General features: G+C 37.7%; 2 protein-coding genes across 3 annotated transcripts in view; one reads left to right on the plus strand and one right to left on the minus strand.

Moving 5' to 3' along the window:
* Window positions 1-1,637: 1,637 nt before the first annotated feature.
* Window positions 1,638-21,398, minus strand: lrrc9 (leucine rich repeat containing 9). Its single transcript, XM_077236708.1, has 34 exons — window positions 20,350-21,398; window positions 20,177-20,268; window positions 19,816-19,878; window positions 19,411-19,629; window positions 19,041-19,181; window positions 18,889-18,952; window positions 18,688-18,758; window positions 16,430-16,612; window positions 16,176-16,331; window positions 15,852-16,015; window positions 15,637-15,768; window positions 15,369-15,548; window positions 14,598-14,715; window positions 14,346-14,481; window positions 13,574-13,717; window positions 13,361-13,485; window positions 13,063-13,260; window positions 12,787-12,906; window positions 12,237-12,428; window positions 11,462-11,587; window positions 11,242-11,382; window positions 10,691-10,868; window positions 10,363-10,583; window positions 10,073-10,195; window positions 9,450-9,580; window positions 9,245-9,353; window positions 8,960-9,096; window positions 7,134-7,270; window positions 6,560-6,777; window positions 3,687-3,755; window positions 2,432-2,557; window positions 2,212-2,344; window positions 1,974-2,130; window positions 1,638-1,886 (listed from the first exon to the last, which is right to left on the minus strand). The coding sequence occupies exons 3-34, from the start codon at window positions 19,870-19,872 to the stop codon at window positions 1,838-1,840; spliced, it is 4,455 nt and encodes a 1,484-aa protein (XP_077092823.1). The 5' UTR covers window positions 19,873-19,878; window positions 20,177-20,268; window positions 20,350-21,398; the 3' UTR covers window positions 1,638-1,837.
* Window positions 21,108-22,487, plus strand: part of rtn1a (reticulon 1a) — a 33,580-nt gene continuing 32,200 nt past the window's right edge. Inside the window, exon 1 of one of the 2 annotated variants that reach the window (XM_077236712.1) lies at window positions 21,108-21,592. In XM_077236712.1, coding sequence (XP_077092827.1) covers window positions 21,406-21,592 — 187 coding nt within the window. In that variant the 5' untranslated portion in view covers window positions 21,108-21,405. The remainder of the gene's footprint in view (window positions 21,593-22,487) is intronic. The other variant, XM_077236711.1, reaches the window with a different exon arrangement.

Genomic DNA, 22,487 nt, shown 5'->3' on the forward strand with positions numbered 1-22,487 from the left:
GTGTTTTAATATTTTAAATGTGCTACTGAGTTCTACTGGTTCACTGAGTCTGTGAATGAGTTAAACTCACAAAAAGCAGCCCTCTGGGACCCCTTTATGGCCAGATTTTGCAGCTACAGTTAAATTGACCTCAATCTGTTTTTCAAGAATGTTTTGTATGAATTCTTGTATTATTCAAATGCATTATTTTATAACTATCAAATAGTTTTGGTAACACTTTATTGCGATATAGTCCACTTCAGACATTCAACTAAGTAACTTTGCAGCTACATATCAACTAACTCTCATTAGAGTATTAGACTGTTAAAGGGGTCATCGGATGCAAATTCACTTTTATATGGTGTTTGCAAATAAATGTGTCTTTTGCAGTGTGTGGACACAACCACCATACAATGAAAAAAATCCATTCAATCCTTTTTTTAATCCTCAAAAAGTCTAAACAGTCTCAATTTATATTATATATTATATATACTGTATATATATCATGGAAGGCAAATTGGGGCGGCGTTCTAGTTCTAGTTACGTAGGTGGCATAGATCTTATGTAGCCCCGCCCCTTTTCAGCGCCGCGCTCGTTGTCTTTTGTCTTCCGGTTTGTATTTTCACTGTGATCTTACGTATTTATGAACGTATTAATGAAATGAATTTTTATCTTCCCGGTTTACTGACATTTGTTAAGACATCTGCTTTAAACATTACATTACATTGCTCATGATGACTTTCTTTTACTCTACAATAAAATCCATTCACCAGCTAATTAATCCTCGACAGCGATGCCATAAGTTACAAATATACAGAGCGACCGCAAAACGGAAGTTCTAAGACAATATTCTAAACATGGCCGCGCGCGTGATTGTCTGGCGCATAAGGTCTATAAGATCATCATGTTTGTAGCATGATCCAGGGGATTAAAACGTACAAAATTTATTTCAGGCCTAGTGGAGTTGGTAACTAATAATAGTAGTAAATGTGTAAAGTTACATAAAATGGAAATACTCAATAAAGCAACAAAAAAAAAAAACTACCTCAAATGTGTATTTAATGATTGGATTAATTGTTATCTGTGCTGTTGTCCAGTAACTCCAGTTGGAATTTTCACCCCAAAATGGCGGCCGCGATACCGAAGCGCCATCTAGTGGCTGTTACCAAAAAAACATCAGAGTTTCGCCTCTTGTTTCGCCTCAACACTCACAGTTGCTCATTATTATTTAAAGAGACATTCACCGGAACAGGTCCTGTGAACAAAACTGTTTTTGAGGAGGTAAAAAGGATGTTGTTTTACACAACCATTGAGGAATTTTAACCAAAGTATATTACAAACTTTACATGAAGACCCCAAAGAATCATACCAACTTGTGAAAAATGGGCATCCGATCACCCCTTTAAGGTGTTACGATTTGAGTTAGTAGAATAAGTTGACGTACTTGCAAAGTTACTTATAGTCAGTAGAATGTCTCTGTAAAGTGTTAGCAGATATTAAGCAGGCAGTCTCTAATGACTAGTTGTTGTAGTTACTTATAGTTAGTTTAATTTCTAAAGTGGAGTATCAAAATAAAGTATTACCATCATTTTTTAAAAATCACACAAAAAAAACTCATAGAGAATTTCGTAGGCAAGGACTTAAAATAAAAGACACCATTTAGTGACTCAAATAGAAAACATGTATTTAATGCCTTTGATATTGACATAATTCCAAATAAATAAACATATTGGGAATTTAAGTCCTATTTAAAATCCAAAGATCGAGAAAAATATGTGTGAAGTTGAACCTCAATGAACAACAACACAACGACAAAGGTGAAACATGACAAACATAGTGTGTCTCTAAGGCTCTGTTGTTACAGAGGAGGAGGAGGAGGAGGTCTGGGTCCACTGTGACACAGATACCTGTGAAGAATATGAAGATTATTATACCCTTTTATCCGTCAACATCACATAATGACCCGTATATGTGTGTGTGTGTAATGTACAGACCTGGTCTCGGGATCAGCTTTAGGGAAAGTAGAGAGAACCCTGAATCCGGTCTGCGGCAGGGCTGTCATGTAGTGGCTGGAAGATCCTCTGATCTGCCTGAAGTTAATGTCACTCTGAACTCCACGCATGAGAGAGACAACTGCTCTCTGCTTCTTATCTGAAAACACACAAAAATGTGAACATGGTGTGTGTTTGTGTTTTGCCTACACATTTGGTGTGCGTCTGTATGTATACTTACATCTGCTGGTATCGTGTGTGTCGTCCTGTTGATCAGGTATTAGTGTGTGTATTCCTGTACCTCTCAAAGGAGCCGGTCTGGTTACCAACGGTACCAAACCAGGTAACGTCATTTCAGCACCTGAACTAGAACCCTACAAACATCCGCAAACTAATTGTCTCTATCTGCAGTATAAGTTGTATTTGGTCCATTCAGTCGATCTATAGTAATTGTGAGGTACCTGTGCTTCATTATTTAAAAGCTCTGCTCTGGTTCGTTCCTCCAGTGTGATGGTAATGCCATCCAGAACCTGCAGTGTAGACAGATACAGTACCGCTGGAGGCCGGTGCAGTGATCGCCGTGCCACCTGCAAAAACAAAACACACATCTGGTGTGTGGTAGTGCAGAGTATGCCTATATCCACCATGAAATCAAATTGACAGTTCTTTTTTTATGGAATATTGCAGTATTTATGATAAATGATTTATCCGTCCACATCATTATTACTTATTTAATTTGTGGGCCCTCGTAATCTTTATTCAAAATAACTTCCCGTCCCTCTTGAAGCAACATCTCTTCTCTTCTCTGATGACATGTTTTTCGATGAGAGGGGGGACAACAAACCACAACCATCCAACAATCCAATCAATTCTTGATGGACAAAATCAAGTCCCAATCCTACATTTTTTCTTATTCGATATGTCACAGACAATAGGGAAGAAATGACTATCCCAACTTCTGTTTCATGCCAACTTTAAAGGGAAGATCTGCCATGTACGGAGGACAGAACATACTGTATTTATGGTAGAACCAGAGAAGGCATGATATGTTTTATATTGTGTGTGTGTGTGTGTGTGTGTGTGTGTGTGTGTGTGTGTGTGTGTGTGTGTGTGTGTGTGTGTGTGTGTGTGTGTGTGTGTGTGTGTGTGTGTGTGTGTGTGTGTGTAAGGATTTGCCTATAATCATGGTTAGTCTGCAGTTCAGCCAAGAGGTCAGTTTGAAATCTCTTGATCTAGACCAGAGCATTGTGTGTGTGTGTGTGTGTGTGTGTGTGTGTGCGAGAGAGAGAGAGAGAGAGAGAGAGAGAGAGAGAGAGTGTGTGTGTGTGTAAGGATTTGCCTATAATCATGGTTAGTCTGCAGTTCAGCCAAGAGCTCAGTTTGAAATCTCTTGATCTAGACCAGAGCATTGTGTGTGTGTGTGTGTGTGTGTGTGTGTGTGCGAGAGAGAGAGAGAGAGAGAGAGAGAGAGAGTGAGTGTGTGTAAGGATTTGCCTATAATCATGGTTAGTCTGCAGTTCAGCCAAGAGCTCAGTTTGAAATCTCTTGACCTAGACTAGAGCATCGTGTGTGTGTGTGTGTGTGTGTGTGTGTGTGTGTGTGTGTGTGTGTGTGTGTGTGTGTGTGTGTGTGTGTGTGTGTGTGTGTGTGTGTGTGTGTGTGTGTGTGTGTGTGTGTGTGTGTGTGTGTGTGTGTGTGTGTGTGTGTCAGACTCACTGGGTTGCCCACTACAGACAACTCTATGAGAGAAGGGAGTGCCTCCAGTTTCTCTAGTTCTAAAATATCCTGTAACACAAACAAAAGACACGTTAGGTTCTTAGGATACTTTTAATATACATATATATTTACAACAACAACAAAAAAATTTGACAATGATTTCTGAAGGATCATGTGACACTAAAGACTGGAGTAATGATGCTGAAAATTCACCTTTGCCAAAACAGGAATAAATGTAATATTTGTACTGGCTATTGAGCCATTAGCAATTGCCATCAGAGAAGACTCTGATATTAAAGGTATCTCCTTAGGGAGAAAGATATAAAATCTCACTTAATGCGGATGATGTCTTAATCTATCTAGACTCACTGCAAAAAATTACAGATTGGATCTTCGAATTTGGTGCCTTCTCTGGATATAAGATCAATTTAGCAAAATTGGAGGCTATGCCGTTTAACGATGCTCACTCTTTGGGTTTGGAAGTTTCCTTGCTGTTTAGGTGGTCTCCTTCTGGGTTTACATATTAGATATAAAGATTTCACCTAATTTGGATTGCCTTTACAAATTAAATTTTACCCGACTATTAGATCACAGATTTATTGATAGATGGGGCAATTTACCGTTATCATTGATAGGGCGTATTCACTTTGCCGAGATGAACATACTGTACTTCTTCCAGATGCTTACCATTTTGCTTCCTGGTAGAGCTCTGAGACTACACGGTTCAGTTATAACTTTTATTTGGCGGAACAAAAAGTTCCACAAAGTTGTCTGTTTTAATCAAAGGCAACATCATTCTTAATAATATGATTAAAGTATGGAGGTTGGCTTGCAAAACAAAGGTTTATGCTACACATCTTTCGCCATATATGTTTTAAGGTCCAGCAATTCTGGGCAGGGGTTTATCTAGAAGTGGATGCAATACTTAGAGCCTAAGATCTGTTTGTTGGTACTTACTCAGGAACTTCCTCATGGTTTTAAGGGCGATCGTCTCTTGCAAATATTGTTCGGCCCGCAAATGTATTTTATTACAATGAATAACTGAGCCCATCGGTGGCTCAGTGAATAACTGTTGTTAAGGGCTTTATTCCAAATGAAGCCTTTTCCACTTCACTAAGACTAAGAGATAAACCCTTTAAATTCTACAGGGCCCCATTCTAAATTAGGGGTAGTGGCGGGGTCACAATTATGTTCAGTTAGTTTCTGTTTTCGTGGACTTTAAGTTTGTTATTTTCAGTCACGTTTTCCTTTGTTCAGTTTCCCGCCACTCTTTTGTTTTCATTGTAGTTAATTTAATCATCACAGGTGTTTATCATTATTTCATTCATTCGTTAAAGTTCCTACTTTTCGTCTGTTTGAGGTCTGGTCACATTTGTGTTTAGGACCATTTTCCTGTGGATTATTATTATTAAAGCGTGTAGAAAGTTATACATCAGTTTTGTCCTCTGTCCATGCAAATGTGATCGACAGAGCATATGCTACCCTTGGGAATTCAAAATTTAGCTTGGAAGAGGTAGAGTTAAAGTTTTTACTTTTTATTTTATTTATGTATATTTGTTTGCATACATGTATTTCCCTTAAAGACTTCTTTGATTTCTTTGTTGATTGTTATGTATTCTGTAATTTATCCTTTTCCTTCAGAGTTTGACAAGTATATGAACAGACTTCGAAGTCAAGGATAACAAATAAAGGATTCAGGCAGAGGTTTAATGTGTTTCACTTGTATGTTTGACTTGTGTGATGTATTTCCTCCCTTTGTTCTTTGCTATTTATTCATTTTGAATAATCCATGTAATGCCAAAAACTGCAATAAACAACATAAAAAAATTATATGTAATAAATTGTGTATATACTACATATATATTTCAGCTGGACTTTAGAAAATGTCAAAATGACCAACGGAAAGAAACTACCATGATATTCATCATATTTGTAAAAAAGGGATATTAAATTAAATATATTAGTCCATTTTGAAAAATATGTTCGAAAACATTTCGTAAGAAATTAATTTAAAATTTGTGCTTTTTAAAAAAAGTACTTTTTACCTGATGGTTACACCACTTGATATTTTTATTAGTTGTTCATTCTAAATTAAACCTGTTTTTTAAAAAGATTTTAACAGATTTATCCTTAATTTATCCTGCATCCTTAATTTTCCCTTTGTCTTTCACCCATGAATGTTTGTCTAATAAAAGGGCGTATATATCAGTGTTTTTTTATCTAAAATATTTTAAAAGTTTTAGTTTTTGTCATGTTAATCATATGGGCAGGACACAAGAAACATCAAATTAAAGATTTTTGTTAACATGCCATGTCAGAAATGGGGAGGTGAATAAAATATCAGTGAGGCTCGAGAACACACACAAACAAACCCACACACACCTCTGACCTTCAATCAATGTAAATACTGCTTAATTGTCCCCTTGGGCTGCTGTGCTGGTGCAGTAATAATGGCTGTCTGTAATTACTCTATATTCAGGGGCAGGCGAAAGGCAGAGCTCACGCAGGGCCTAACAGCACTAATACAAACACACTAAGTGACTGAATTACTGTAATTTAGTAATTACAGTAAAACTGCAGCCACACACATACAGATAGATGGGAATGGAGGGGTGAATAATAAGCACTCAAACCTACACACACACATTCTCAGTGGGTTAGCAAGGTTTTTACAAATGGTTAAATTATAAACAAAAGGGATAGGTTCCATGCAGCTTTTTCCAGCATATAATGAAAATGTGGTCTGTTTCACATTTGTGAAGCATTACAGTCACAGCTGTAACTTTGTGTAGATGTTTGTGTATATGTTTATTGTGTATCTGCATTATATACATGTGTTTATTGTGTATTTTGAGAAGATGTTTATTGTGTACCTGTATTTTGTTCATGTCTAAGAACAACCTCCGGAGCCCTTTGAGAGGCTGCAGGTGGTTCAGTTCACGGATGCGATTCTCTGCTAGGTGCAAATCCAGCAGAACTCCCTGTTCACTGAATGAGTTCTCACTCAAAGATTTAATTCGATTTCGATCTAGAACCAACTCACGTAGTCTTCGCAAACCATCAAATCCATCCACCTGACTGATATCATTTCCTTAGAGAAAGAGAGAAGATACATTCATAGATATAAAGAATACACATACCCTACCGTTCAGAAGTTTGGGTTCGGTAATATTCAGTCTCCTATGCTTACCAAGGCTGCATTTTTTTGGTAAAAAAACAGTAAAACGGTATATTGTGAAATATTATCACAATTTAACTTTTCTATTTTAACTTTAGTCTTTACTCTGTCAGATAGATTGATAGATAGATAGATAGATAGATAGATAGATAGATAGATAGATAGATAGATAGATAGATAGATAGATAGATAGATAGATAGATAGATAGATAGATAGATAGGTAGATAGATAGATAGACATAGATCTATACAGGAGAGGTTGTGAATACCTTGTAGGAACAGTGCTCTGAGGTTAGTCAGTCGGCTGATCTGAAGATTGATCAGGTTGGATATGCCATTATGACCTAAATGCAAAACCTCTAAACTGGACATCAGAGGCTCCAGATTATCACCAGTTAATCCCTCCCTACAAACAGAGAAGGAAGAAAGGAGTGAGACATTTCAAAAGGAAGTGACAAAACGCAGTGTAGAAGTGTGTGTTGTCGAGAAAAGTACAGCACCGACACACTGCATCAATACGGTATGTAGTCAGAGGCCCATTCACGTGTCATCTCAGATTTTTGTGTCAAATGGATATTGAATGCACCTTCCAAAAGACAAAAACTGATAAAATCAGGGGCGGTTCTAGACCGTTTTTAGTTTTGCTTTGTTACCGTTACTTTGTTAGTCATCTCAGCCCCCCCTAAAACTATAATCACCTAGCTGAAAGATTGGGCCAGTATTGCTTCAAGAAAGTTTATAATTTTCACGTGTTTTTAAGACTTATCAGTTTGAACATTCAAGTGATTTGATTTGGTACTCGCGCGCTGTTATAGATCGTTTCTCTCACAGAAAGACAGCACGTGAGTAGCCTACACACAAAATTCTAAATAAATAATTAAAATGCCCTTCTCGACAAGTAGCCATATAAACACAGATGGTTATGCCTTAAGTGTTGATGTGTCCCAATATAATGGATTTATGCATTAGGTCTTAAAGTGAAAGCAGCCTCATATACCTTCTATTTCATGTTAATAATGTTAATCAATTAGTTTTTACTGTGATCCGACCAGGCCAGAAGAAAAAAAAGTGTTGGGCCCTGAGTCCATATTTTTGGTTTTTAGCTAGTTATTATGTTAATAATGATGACAATTTTCTGTTAGTCAAACAGTAGCCTAAATATGTACAGATTGTAACTGTACTGCAGAAAGACTGGTATCATTATATAACTTAAAAAAATGTTTTATTGACTTGGTACTAATTTAAGTACAGGTAGGTTACTTTTGACTTACTATATAGTAATATAGTGATGGCAATTTACAAAGAGGCACTTCTTAGGCAATGGTCTCTTGCCACACATACTCACATTGGGCTAGGCCCCCCTGAAGATCAAATCCTAGAACTGCCCCATGATAACTTCAAATCTGCGTTTGCGGTTTGGCTAAGTGTGGATATCTGCAGGTCGGAGTAATAATGGGCGTGATGAAAGGTAGGGGTGTGCTGAAAGGTAGGGACGTGGCACACCAATTACTCCGACCTGCAGCTACCCGTCTCACTTTGGCTGGTGCTGAGCCAGAGGCGGGCATGTTCAATTTTCATGTATCACAATCATAGATCACAACTGTTCAGTGTTTTCAACCATATAATGTTTATTTTATGTTTCTGATATTTAAATACACATAATACTAGCAAAATAAATGATAGTTTGTAAAGTAGGCTACACACTGATATCTGCAATCGGCAATAATAATCATTTCAAATATATTTTGACAACGTGTTTAATTGATATCTGATACACAATGTGAATGTAATTATAGTTTACTTTCATGTCTTTTGGGAGAGTGGATGAATTTAGCTACACGTTGAAAATCCGAAAAACCCTCTGGTGCCCCTTTAAAAATACTACGCATGACGTATAGTCTGTTAATAAATGTGACTCACTCCCAAAACTTTGCAGCATAAGAAGATGTGAGTTGTTCTCTGAGCTCATAAAGACATTCACTGCTGTCTAAGAATCTTTTATTAAATGTAATTGTGACGCTCTCTAGTGGTTAGACAAGAAACTACAGTATATAACCCAATGGATTACGATGGAGTGATTGTTGTGTATGTGTACCTGCTGGGCCTGCTGTTCTGCTGCCCATATCCACTGGAACTGACTTTATGATGGAGAATCTGCTTGTTGCTCATGTAACTCTGAACTTTTTGACGTGGCAGAATTGACTCAATGTGGTTATAGTTCAGAGACAACACCTGCAGAGACCACATACACAAACATATCAACATGCATGTATATGTACATAGATGCACAGTGGCTGTTAGTATATAATATTATTATACTATACTAGAGGAAGACAGACATAAGTGTATCCTAAAATCTCTGTCTTAAACACAAATATACCTTAATGTTGGGCAGGAAGATCAGACCGCTGAATGAGGTGAGGTTATTGCCGTCTAGATTAATACTGCGTAAATTAACGAACAAATCAGCGGGAACGAGATCCACCATCCTAAAACACACAGAAAAAAAGAAAACATAAAGAGTGAACCAAAAAAATCCAATTCTTAATTCTGACTGAAGCATTATAGTGAGAGTTGAAGTGAACCTGATTGAGCTGGACTGCAGGTTGAGCTCTGACAGTTCCCTGTAGTTAGTATGGCCCAGCTTCTCGGCCACCATATCTGCATTGAGTCGCCCTTCAAATACGTCTTTAGCAGTTTCTGATTCACACGTTTCCTACACAGACAGAAACGTTTGCATTTGAAAAACTTACACTACCGCTCAAAAGTTTGGGGTCAATATTCAGAATTCAACTTTGCCATCACAGGAATAAATTACACTATAAAAGTATTAATTGTGGTAATATTTCCCAATGTTACTGTTTCATTGTATTTTTGATCACATAAATGCAGCCTTGGTGAGCATAAGAGACTACTGTCAAAAACATAAGAAAATCTTACAGACCACAATCTTTTGTACAGTAGTTTACAGAAATCAGAAGAAATAGAAAGGAATAGGTCACCTAAAATGCCATTCCTCATATCAGTCTCTGTCCCTTTTACTTTTAGCTTTCATTGTATGGAAAAGAGCAGCTCAGACATTCTGCAAAATGTTTCATTTAGAAATTCACATGAGTTTGGACCATGATGAGATGGTTGACAGTAAATGATGACAGAATGTTCTTTTTTGCGGGGTGAACTGTTCCTTTAAAGCATCATATATATTTACCACAGCTACTCCATCCAGCGCTTTGAGTGACGGCAGATGGAAAACCATGTATATCCGGTAGTTCTCCAGTTTGCTCACTAGGGGATTCCCGTACAGATCCAGAATAATTAAACTAGACAGTGCCTGAAAGAAACAGATATTGCATCACCACCACACTTTCACTCTATTCCCTTCAACATTCCCCCACCTACAGAACATTACACTGTTGATAGATTCTCATCACTAGGTGTTTTGAATGAATGCTTTGAAAAATTCATTAATTGCACAAAAAGATATTCAAATCTCCTGACCTTTAAGTGGTATATATCTCGGGTGGTGCTGATGTCATTGTTGCCGACATACAGCTCGAATAAGGATCGTGACCTTTGGAGTCCATGCAGAGAAGAGATGATGTTGTTCTCAACAGACAGGAAGTGAAGGTTGGGTAGCCGGTCTAACACATCCCCGTCTAAACACTGTAGGTGGTTGCTGTTAATGCTCAGACGTGTCAGACGATGCATTGCAGACAAACCTGCAAACAAACAAGAGCAGCTATGAACACAAAAAAAAAGTCTCTGGTTTTATATAAAAAATTATACAGTAAAAGAAACAGACAGAAAGAGAGAGAGAGAGAAGTACCTTCAAGTCTACTGATACTGTTGTTGTTAAGGGAAAGTTCCTCCAGTAGTATGCAGTGTTCCAATCCCTCAATTCGGGTTAATTCATTATTGTCAAAAGAAGCCCAGCGTAGATTCACTAGCCGATCTAAATTACTGATCCGGGTCAACCACTGACCATCAAGATTCAGCGCTGTGATCTGATGCCAAAGGGCAAAGTATATCAGTTAAAGTGACGGTTCACCCAAAAATTCTGTCATCATTTACTCACCCTCATGTCATCTTGAACCCATATGACTTTCTTTCTTCTGCTGAACAAAAAGGAAGATGTCTAGAGTGCTTATTTCCACATAATGGAAATAAATGGGAAGTGGGGCTATTTAGCATAAAAAATGAAAAAAGGAAGAAAAAAAAACACAAAAGTAGTGCATTGAACAAAGTCATACAGGTTTGGAATGATATGTGGGTGGGTAAACGTGACAAAAGCTTCAGTTTTGGTTTTAACCAAAGTAACCCTTTTAAAAGTGTGTATGTGAGAGAGAGGATGAGAGAATCTGAGTTTATATGTCATACTTTGGAGGTCCAGCCTGACTCAAGCTCTTGCGAGAGTTTCCATGGAGACGGGTTGATCTGTGTGAGCAGGTGTGCTGTAGAGAGCAAACTCAGACTGCGGGGACGTTCACTGTCACTCCGAGAGTGGGTCATCAGAGATGCCTGCTCACACACACACACACGTTCCAGTGGATGTGGACACAGATTTTAACATTAAGTATAATGTCCAGTATATACATACTTGGTTGATTCTAGATCGGGCAACCACTTGTACAGCAGTAGCTGCTTCTTCCTCCATCACTAAAACATCATCCAAATGAGTGAGAGTCTTTAGCCGGGCGAGAACCACCATACGCACACACTCATTCTGCAACACACAAGTGAAATGTATTTATATTCACATTTAAATGTAAACATAAATTAAATATGTATACCGTGTCAGCTGGACCAACTTGGTTGGTGATTACAATGGTGAATTGTGGGTGTGTATCCCATTATTTTAAATGATTTTGAAAGATGTCTATTGCTCACCAAGGCTGTCGGAAAAACAATAATATTGTGAAATATGGTTACAATTTAAAATAACTACTCTATTTTAACAGATTTTTAAATGTAGTTTATTCCTGTGATTCCTGTGCGCCATTACTTCAGTCTTCTGTTTCACGTGATCCTTCAGAAATCTAATATGCTGACTTGGTGCTCAAGAAACATTTTTTATTATAATTTTTGAGGAAACTGTGATGATTTTTTTCAGGGTTCTTTGATGAATAGAAAGCTCAAACTAACAGCAGCTAACAGCACCTGAAATAGAAATCTTTTGTAACATTATGAATGTCTTTACTGTCACTTTTGATCAGTTTAATACATCCGTGCTGAATAAAAGTATTCATTTTGATTAAAAAAAAACACTTTTGAACGGTAGTGTATGTATAGCCTTGGTCAATCTTCATTTGATCTTTATGCTTCACGTTTTCTACTGCCTAATATGAAGATCACTCATGTAAAGTGACTTATACCCTATGCCAAGGATTGTGACGTGTGTCCAGTCGAAGCAGGGCCGGGGCGTGGTTACGCAAAACGTTCATGTCATCTCTGACTCGGGTCAACAGATTCCAGCGAAGATCCAGTTCTATGAGCCGACCAAGTCCACGCAGTCCCTCCAGAGAGGAAATATGGTTAAAACTAACATCCAGAGACTCCAGATTTGGCTAAAGGATTGAGAGAAAGACAGAGGGACAATGAAAGTCAGAACTCTCTTTGCTTCATATTCTATGAGAAAATAAAATTGCACAAGACTTAATTTTATTGATTTAATTGGTTATAACATGAAAAGAGATTTTTTTATGATAGGTGATTATAAAATATGGCTTAAGGTATGGTCACATTTACCATTGTTTGGCAAATTTTTGCAGGAGAAATTCAGTCATTTCAATAGAAATACAAGCTATAAGGAATTTCGCATGAGGGCGGAAGATTTGCCATCAATTTCAGTTGATCATTCTGCTTGGTTTAGTGATAATGTTATGTTTAGAAAAAGCTTATTAATTAATAGGATGATCTCATCACCATGTGTGAAATATCGTTCAGATGAGTGAACTCGTTGAAGCTAAGGGTCAGATGCTTCAGAGCCGTGAGTCGGGAAATCTCCGGCAGTTTATTCAGATTGTTGCCATGAAGATTAAGCACCTGTATGACAGGAAATAAGTCAATAAAATTACTATACTGTCAGGCTCCACCACTGGTCATTGAATGAAGTCTATCTTTGAATGATAGACTTCACTAACTGAATTACTCATGCTACAAACACATGGGTTTATGTATGTTAGCTATTGTAAATCTCACTGTGATCTGACTGAGGATGTTTGCTCTGGCCACAGTCAGTATGGATTTCTCTTCTATGCTGAGCATTTTAGGATTTGGCTTCAGGATGGGTTCCATATTTAATGCCTCCTCATCCAGATCCAGCTCAGCACGGGACACAGATGGAGCATCACCAGTATCAGAACTGGATTTGGAGTCTAGAGAGGGCTGGGTTGTGTCCTAGAGAAAGATGCCATAATATAAAGATACAAAGTTTGATTACTGAATACTACATTCTGAAAGACATAATGGTGGCTGCGTGTCACAATAACACATATACCTGTGATATGTATTCAAAGTCCACAAGGTACTCTGGCATTACCATTTCATGGTCAAAAATGTACCAAAGTCTCTGCTGCTGTCTACAGTTGCAGATGTCTGGCAGGCTGGAGGGACACGGCATGTCTGGTGAACAAAAACACACACATTGCTGCTTCAATCAGCGCTGCCCTGAAGACACTTTTCTCTGATGGGTACACACACTCCAACTCACCTATTTGTGCAGTTTGCTTTTGCTGTTTAGAGCTCATACTGAGATAGACAGAGTTTGCTTTGGGGTAATGATCGCAATCTATTGGGAGACCCTCCTTCACCGCAGCACTGCGGCCCAGGAACACTTTAGAAATGATCAACTGACCTACAAACATATATACATGCACAAAAGCAAACACATTTAAATATCAGCGATATTATTGAGTTATTCATCATGTATGTACATTACCGACCGTTGGAAAGTTTGGGGGCAGTAAGATTTTATTTTTAGAGAAAAGAATCGTTTTTTTCTGCAAGAACATGTTAAACTGGTCAGCTTATAGTGTTACAAAAGATATGAGTTTCATCAAATGCTGTTCTTTTTGAGCATTCTATTCCTCAAAGAATAAAAGAACCAAGTATCATGGTTTCCACAAAAATATTAAGCTGAACAACTGTTTTCAATTCATTACATTTATGAATTTTAATATAGAGATATATCTAAATATTAAAATAGAAAACAGTTATTTTGAATTGTAATAATATTTGAGGCTGAAGAGACTTCTTTAGAAAGCATTACAAAAATCTTACCAACCGCAAATGTTTTATAGTGTATATAATCTACTATTGAATTATAAATTTTGTATACATTTTATACTGGATTGCTTTTGGGACAAGAGCAACCTGCTTGTCCAAATAAGGGATACAATCATTATTTTTGTACTATTGTTTGGTGCCACTAGTAGTGCAAAAATTAGTGGTTGTGAGTGAAAAGTTTGTGAGTGAATCCACACCATGTCTGTAGGGAAGAGGGTCTGCAGGGCTTCTTTCCGATGTTGAGCAGCTCTTCCTCTGCATGAATATCATTCTCAGTCGATCAGACACACTCACACTGTTAGAGAGGGGGATGGCTCTCTCTCTGCCTAATGCCTGAAGGCAAGACACACACATCCACGTTCAAGGTGATGATTGGTGGGCGCGTTTAAAAACAATACAAACATCAGAAACTCAAAACCACTTCTCACTGAGCTTTATCGGTGATGTACCTTATATGCATCAGCAGTTTTAAAACCATTTTCTGGGATTTGTAGTATCTCATCACTTTCACAGGAATGTTCTGGATCGGGCACGTAGAACAGATACTCCATGCTGCATTTATAGTTCCTGTCACACACACATACACAAATGATAACCCCAATAATGATAAATAATGATATATACAGATAATAATGATATGTAAAAATGATATATACAGATAATCTCTTCCACAGACATTGTGAATCATATCTCATGAAATTAAAATTCGATATGAATATGGATTATTAGTTTTTTTTTATTCATGAATATAAAAGTAAGACAACATTTTAGGACAATAAAAAATCATAATTCATACACATGTGTGTGCGTGTGTGTGTATATATATTTATATTAATTGACATTTTTAATATTCATTCTGAAACTTATTACCTGAAAATAGTCTGTGCTTAATTGTGATAACAACAATGTGATTTTGCTAAAAAACAATGTGACAATGCAAACAAATCTCAATGGCCCTAAAAATATTTGGGCCAAATATCTTGATGGATTTTGTGACAGCTGTACACATTTATTATTGATGCTTCCTGAACTAAAAAATGGCATAAGACAAAGTTCTAATCTGACTTAGCTGTGTGATATGAAACCTCGGGGAGTCAGAGTTTTACATGTAAGTCAGACTGCCTCTTCCAATCTAAGTGGGTGTTTTAGGCTAAAATAAGATACAAAGTGGAGAAGACTTTAAAGTCAGGATCTGTTAGACTAGCATCTGACTGACTCACTGTGAGAAGGGTGAAGACTCATGTCTGCAAAGCAGAGACTGCACTTTGTCCTGGAAGCGTTGCCGCAGGGCACGGTTATGAATACGGATAATTTGATTGATCTTAATGCCAGTGATGTGCTGAGGTTTATAATCCCACACACAGAAACGAGATAGCAAAAGATCATAACAGGACGTGAACCTGAGAGAGGAAGCAGAAAACAGTACAGATAAGTAATTCTGCATGTTGTGTATTTATACAACAGATCTTGTATACATATATGTGGTACCAAGGTTCGCTGCTGTTTCCTTCCTCAAAGCGAATGTTCCCTACAGTTTCCAGTTCCAACAGCAGGAAGTGCATCATCATCTCCTTTCTATCTGAGGCCACAGCTACATCACGCTGGTGACATGACACTATCCTGAGAAAACAAAACACAGACATGCTAAACCTAAAAATAATCATGCACACAGTAATCATACTTTTAGAAAAATGCACACTCACTCCTCCAAACGCCCTTCCCAGAATTTCAGTCGGTCTTTAAGAGCATCTAGCTTGTGCTGCAGTCTCTGCTCATGACTATGGTCATGATGAAGGTCAGAGGTCAAGTCTTCAGGTTCTTCTGACTTCTTCCCAGCACACTGAACAAGGCACAGCTCACACTCTAGCTGCTCAAAGAGGGTAAGTGTAATTTAGTGCAAATACTCAGCTATAGTTTGGGGACAAATTTGTGCCCAGAAGTTGAATATGGATTTGAGAATGTTTTAATTTAGGGAATAAAAAAAAAAAAAAGTGTTCAGCCCCTGTCTGCATACTGTATATACTCACATTTCTGAGCATGCGTGCTAGCACTCGTATTCTCTCCTCTGGTAGTTGTATTTGGTCTCTCCTCTGCTGCCTGAGCTTGGCTTTGAGATCATCAAACTGTCTTTGTGCATAACGTACCCTCATGGTGTAATACATAATTTTCTTCATGACTGTAGACTGATGCACAATCACACGTTCCCATAATTCTCATCTCTTTGGTCAACCCGAAACAAAAAAGATACATTTTCAGATGAATAAAATACACATTCTCTTACCTCTGCAAAGTCTTTGAGATGTTTACTGGATATGTCATATGTGTCCAGGCACTGCAGGTGTGGCATGTGATATATGACATGTATGTAGTAATTATAGAGCAGACACAGCGGGTTTGGAACAGACTGAGGGTCCTTCAGACTCAGGTGTCTCAGTTGTTGAAGCCGAGTCAGATGGGTCAGTTCCTATAAGGAAAACAATAATTGTACAAATTTCACATACTATATGTGTTTCTTTCAGGAATCAGGACTATTCATAAAAATTCTGTTTGTAAATTAACAACTGACATTCTACAATAAGTGAGTAAACCATATATTTTTTACTTATGTTTAGTTGTCAAGCATCACTATTATTACTCATACTTGAGGTATATTTGTCTACACTATGGGCGTTAATTATATCTTGAAATGTGATCCAACTTGTGATTTTTACCTGGTAGCTGATAAATAAGCTGAAAAAACCCTAGAACCTTATGGTGAACGTGTACAACATGTATCAACATCTTTGTTGATCCTGGAAGGAGAGACCTGAGCTGTATTTAGGGACCAGAATGCCTTTATAGAGTCTTGGCATTTTTGACTTGGGCAAGTAAGAAACCATCTAGCAACCACCCGAACACCTTAGCAATCTGTATAGCAATGTCCTAAATATCCTTCAGAATATCTTTGTACCTGGCAACCACCTACATGCTGGCATCTTTTGCATGAATGTATAAATGCTGTTTGTTATTATTATTTTGGTATTAATATTTCTGAAATATTAGGAAACAACTTTCGCTTACACAAATTAAACATTTTGCTTCATGTTGGACATTAAACGGAAGTGCATTAGTTTCCCATTAGAGAAAAAAAAGCCTCAAATGAGCCTGAAAACAGTTCACCTGAACAATGAACCCACAGATGAACAGCACAAAAAGCACCATACAAACACTTTTCGGCTTGGGTCATGATTCTGTGTGTGTGTTAGACAGAAAGAGCTGTGAAGAACCGTCAGACATACAGAGAAGCTTTCAATCACGACTCACACATAAAAAACAAAGGCTCCCATTTAGAGATGCACACCCCGTTCAGACTCCGCACCATTTGAAAACTAAATTATGTATGTGTTATTGAAAAAGTGCCTCTTTTTCCTCTCGTAAAGGAGAGACAGCTGAAAACTGCTTGGGCAGAGATGTCACATTACAATAATGATGTGAACTGAAAAGAAAAAGCTTGAATCTTGCCATTCCTGAAATGATAAGGTCTTTCAAGGGTAGATGAGAAAGTAAAGAGTATGCACATAAATAACAGTAATCAGATCTATAGTGAGCAGGAGGGAGGATGCAATAATGGCCTGTTGATACAGGCCTGCAGTAATAATGGTGTGAAGGCCAGAAGGAAATTATTACTCTGTAATCTCCGACACAAACAAACAAAAAACACAAAATGGGCTCTACACAAAGAGCATTCAAAAACCTGATAAGAGAAAACTTATGAAAATTGGATTTTTACAGAATATGTGAGTGGTACTTGCCCATGGAAAACTCGCTGCCAGAATGTGTGCTGTGGGTGTAGGATTTATTGCCTATTTTATTGTAAACCATGGAAAAGTCATGGATTTCATGGAAAGATAATAGATACACTTCTCCTCAGCAAGCCACATGATTATAGGTATCATTAATGTTTGCAGCAAAACCAAAGTTTATGATTAATCGTGAAACACTAAATCTCATTTTCTGAGATTTTGAGAGTTATATGTGTTTATAACATCAAAGAAGACAATGTGACTATCCGTTCATTTTAATTGTAGGAGAAAACTAGTTAATTGTAAGCTTTCATCATCTATTTTCATCTTCTGGGTTTAAATTCGTCTTCCTGTCAATGTCACAGGATGTGACGTTGTCTTGTACCATAGTACATTGATGTCTCATTATTATTGATGAGACTGTATGTAAATCCTATGAGAGGATGCATCCCTTGCATCCATAAAGCAATTCATAAAGTCACTTTCATACCAAGTAGATTTCTGTTGGTTAGCATGGGGCATCTGAACATGAGTGAAATCTGGAAACTCCCAATCTTATTCATAATGAAATTAATGAACTTTGCCAGCAAAAGTTCGCCAAGCAACAGGACATGCGACCGCACTTTTAGGGTAAAGGATATTAAAAATGTAAGTATGAGCATAAGTAAGTTGCATGAGTAGCAAAGGTTAGCAAATACTATTGATTATGATAAAGTTCATTAAAATGGCAGGTTGAATAATGTTATATTTCTCATACCTTGAAGGAACTGATTTTGTTCCCTGAGAGGTTAAGATTTTGGAGATTGATGTTAGGATCCAGGCTATGACCTCAGAGATAAAAAATTTAAATATTAGAGTATTCAGCATCAGATTTTGAACGTCTAAGTGTATTATACTATTATAGTACTAAAATTAAATGCTACAATTGCCAAAATGTGGTGTTTTACAATGAACCTACCAATAGTCTCAATAGCATTATCAGCAAGATTCAACTCCTGAAGGTTTACAAGTGAATTGAGTCCCTTTAAATCAAGGTGTAAAACATCGGTGTAAAACACAGATATCATTCTTTGAAATTTTATAGTATTTCCACACATAAACATAGAGTACCTGTATGTCAGCGATCTGGTTTTTATTTAGCCACAGAACATGAAGGCCAACCAACATCTCTAGATTTGTGATCTGCTGGATGTTGTTGTCATACAGAAATAACTTTAGCAGATGCACACAGTTATGTAGGCCTGAGATTTCCTACAACACACAAACAATAACAGATAAGTCAAAATAAATTAAATTAGTTTGCTCACTTTCATCTTAATTGTAGTAAATCAATCAAATAAAGCATATGAAATGAACCATGTTGACAAAATTGCATAAAAAGACAAAAAAGATTTTGTGATCACACTGAAATCCAAATGAAACCCCATAAAATATTTCCAGAAATATTATTACAATATTCCAAATATTTCCAGTAACTTACAGTGAGCTTGCACTCCACTACCCATAATTCTCTGAGGAGTGGACAAAACTCCAGGTCCTGGATTGAGCTGATGTTTTGGCTGACAATAGTGAGTCTGGACAGTCTGGGGAAGAGAGAGAGTCCCACCATGCGCGGGAACCCAGAGAAAAACATCTCCAGAACCGTTTCACCACTCCCCTCCTGACAGACCCTCTCATGGCAGAGTCCATTAGACACACACTGAGGAAATAAACAGAGAACAAACCCGGATAAACTTCGGCGCTAACCAGCACATGTGGCTTAGATTAGAAAACAAAACCTTGAGAGCACATTGCACATGAAGTTCGAAGCTAATATTGATTAATCAAACTTTAGACAACCTACAAAATGCAAGTAAATTAAGCATCACACTTAAAAAAAACTCACCAGCTCTTTTATAATTTCTTCATCTCCAGTTAGACTCTGCTTTTCATTCTGTGTCATGATCTCCTTAAAAACAGTATTTTTCATTCAACAAATGTAAAAATTTAAAACGTAGTCTCTAATTCGTTACTGAACATTACTAAAATTCTATTTACTAAACAGTATAATAAAACAAATCTGCATTTCTTTTTGAAGAGTGCGAAGCTGATACAGTTTAAAACACCTACAATCCTGGAAAAAACTTTTAATTATTTAAGAAAATAAAAATTTTCGCAAAATATCTCACACAAAAATAGACTTTCTTATTTATGTATAAATTTTTACTAGTAAATGCATATTCATAGGCCTACTAGAAAATCCTCACCTGTTTACGTATGCCCGGCTGTAAACTTGTACAGACAGAGACCGGCAGATGAAATGACCAAGTCAAATTCCTTCACACTCCATGATTTAGAACTACAAATCCAACAGATCCGTTAACACTCTTTTTACCATAAAGTTTAACAGCTGCATGATGCCGGTCAATTGTAAACATACCTTTCAACAGTGAGGACATATCAACTCTCAAGTATCGAGCCGCACTTGTAAGTTAGTGATTTTTCTTTTTATGTTAGTCACTGCAATGTTTACATCAGGCCGTTGCTAAGGAAGCGTGGTTCGCTGGTGCTAAGGAAGCCCTGCTGGAATATCTTGCTGTCCTCCAGCAGACGGTGCTAAAACACCGGATCATCCACACGTTCATAACACGGTACAGCCCCGTACAACCTGCTCATTGCCTTACTTTCAGTTTTAGCCAACTCTGACAGTAAAACTACATCAAATGAGAAAGCGTTGCAGGGCCATTTTTGGAATGAGTTTTAAATGCGACGCTTCTTGTGGTATGATGAATTATTATGCGTGTTTCAAATTTAATTTGGAACTTCACAAAATGAATTACATTTTACAAATTAGTTATGCAAAAACAAAATCCCTATAGCAAGAAGTAAAATAAATAGCTTCCTAATGTCTCTACAAAAAAAAAAACATCTCTCCCACCCCAAATCCTCAGAGCCAGATCTGTCTATTTGAGACTCGAGTAGCATCATTACAATTCCGAAGAAAAGAAATAGAAGGGGACCGTTCACCTTAATCAACATAATTAAGAACACAATTTTTAAGGAAAACTAATTTAAGCTGCAATAATCAGGAAACATTTCATTTTTATTAATAATTTTATGAATAGCTGGATGAATTCTTTGTCATTACGTTGACGTCAATTTAAAAAGCTTAAATGTTGCGTGAATCTTATGTATAGCATGAACCACGCCCTTGGTGTGGAGGCGCGCGCACACGGACTGTCCTCTAACCGGAATGTCGCTCTCGTTCTCCGTCCTAAATCCGTGCCAACTGCCAACCGCGAGCCGCACAGATACAGTGACGTCAGCTCCGAGACACTGAACCAAACACATCAAGCCCACTGGCTCCGCTGCTGCGAGACGGGAAGCATCGGTCAGGATCGGCCATATTAAGCGTCACATCTTTCAATCCCTTCTGCGATCACACAGAATCGTTCTCGCTTCGGAACAAACTCACTGCGTGAGATAACTTGCAAGCATGTCCGCCAATTCGAGCGAGGGGCCGGGTTTGGATGGGAAATGGTTCGAGGAGGACGAGGAGAAGAACGGGATGTTTGGGAGCGCAGGGCCCCGCTTCGACGAGATGCGGGACGATTTGCTCGCGCCCAAGCAACAATTCCATCCCTTTGAAGGAAGCGGCGTTGCCATGGAAACTGCATCTACAGGTAAATTTGGGCTTTGTATAATTTCGCTTTGTGTGGTTTAGCAGCGACATCCGCTTTTGTAGTGCCGGGTATAAAAGAAAAGAAGAAGCAGAAGAAGATGACGACGATGATGATGAATTGGAGATGAAGAGAGAGAGAGACAGACCAGGCCATGGGTGTGACAGCGCCTGGATGTCTCTGCGTACACAGACTCGCAGTGTGTGCTCTAGGCAACGGTGGTAGTTCAAACAACATGATCAAACAAACGGCATACACAATAAAACAAACAAAAACATTCTTATGCTGCTCTCTAATGGTTTTTAGAATTGCGCAATGATGATGAAAGAACTCTTAGAATGAGGATGATGCGTGTTCATAAAGCCACAATAATGTAATCATCATTTCTTTGTCTTTGTTCTCATCCTGTGTCATCCCTTTTTCTCCTCAGCCTGTCTATATCGCAGGGTATGGCTCAATAATTGGGCTTTGTCAACCCCTCTAATAGACCTTGAGCACAGCAGGACTATGAAAACTTATTTCGATATGACAGTTCATACTGTATTGACAACACAGTCTGACCCAACCCGTATGTAACTAATTTCCAAGCTGGTGATTTCTTATGAATTATTACAAGAAACGTAAGCTTGAAGATCGTAAAAATTCATACGAACTAACCTAAAGATAAAATAAGTAGCTTCTAATTGCCATGAGAGTGTGCTGCCATACCTGCTGATTCAACCTTGTGCATCAGACTTTTTAAAAACACATTTGCATTCAATTTAATTTTTGTATTTTATTCTGTATTCTGGTCTATTACAGTATGTATGGTTTGTTGAGTCTGGCCTTAAAGTGCACTTCCCATTAAAAAGTCTTCCAGAGAAAGAAATGAGTAGTAGACTACTTGAACATGATATGC

This window comes from Siphateles boraxobius, unplaced genomic scaffold (assembly GCF_051911475.1).
Source record: "Siphateles boraxobius isolate OS27281-9 unplaced genomic scaffold, OSU_SipBor_1 20, whole genome shotgun sequence".
NCBI lineage: Eukaryota > Metazoa > Chordata > Actinopteri > Cypriniformes > Leuciscidae > Siphateles > Siphateles boraxobius.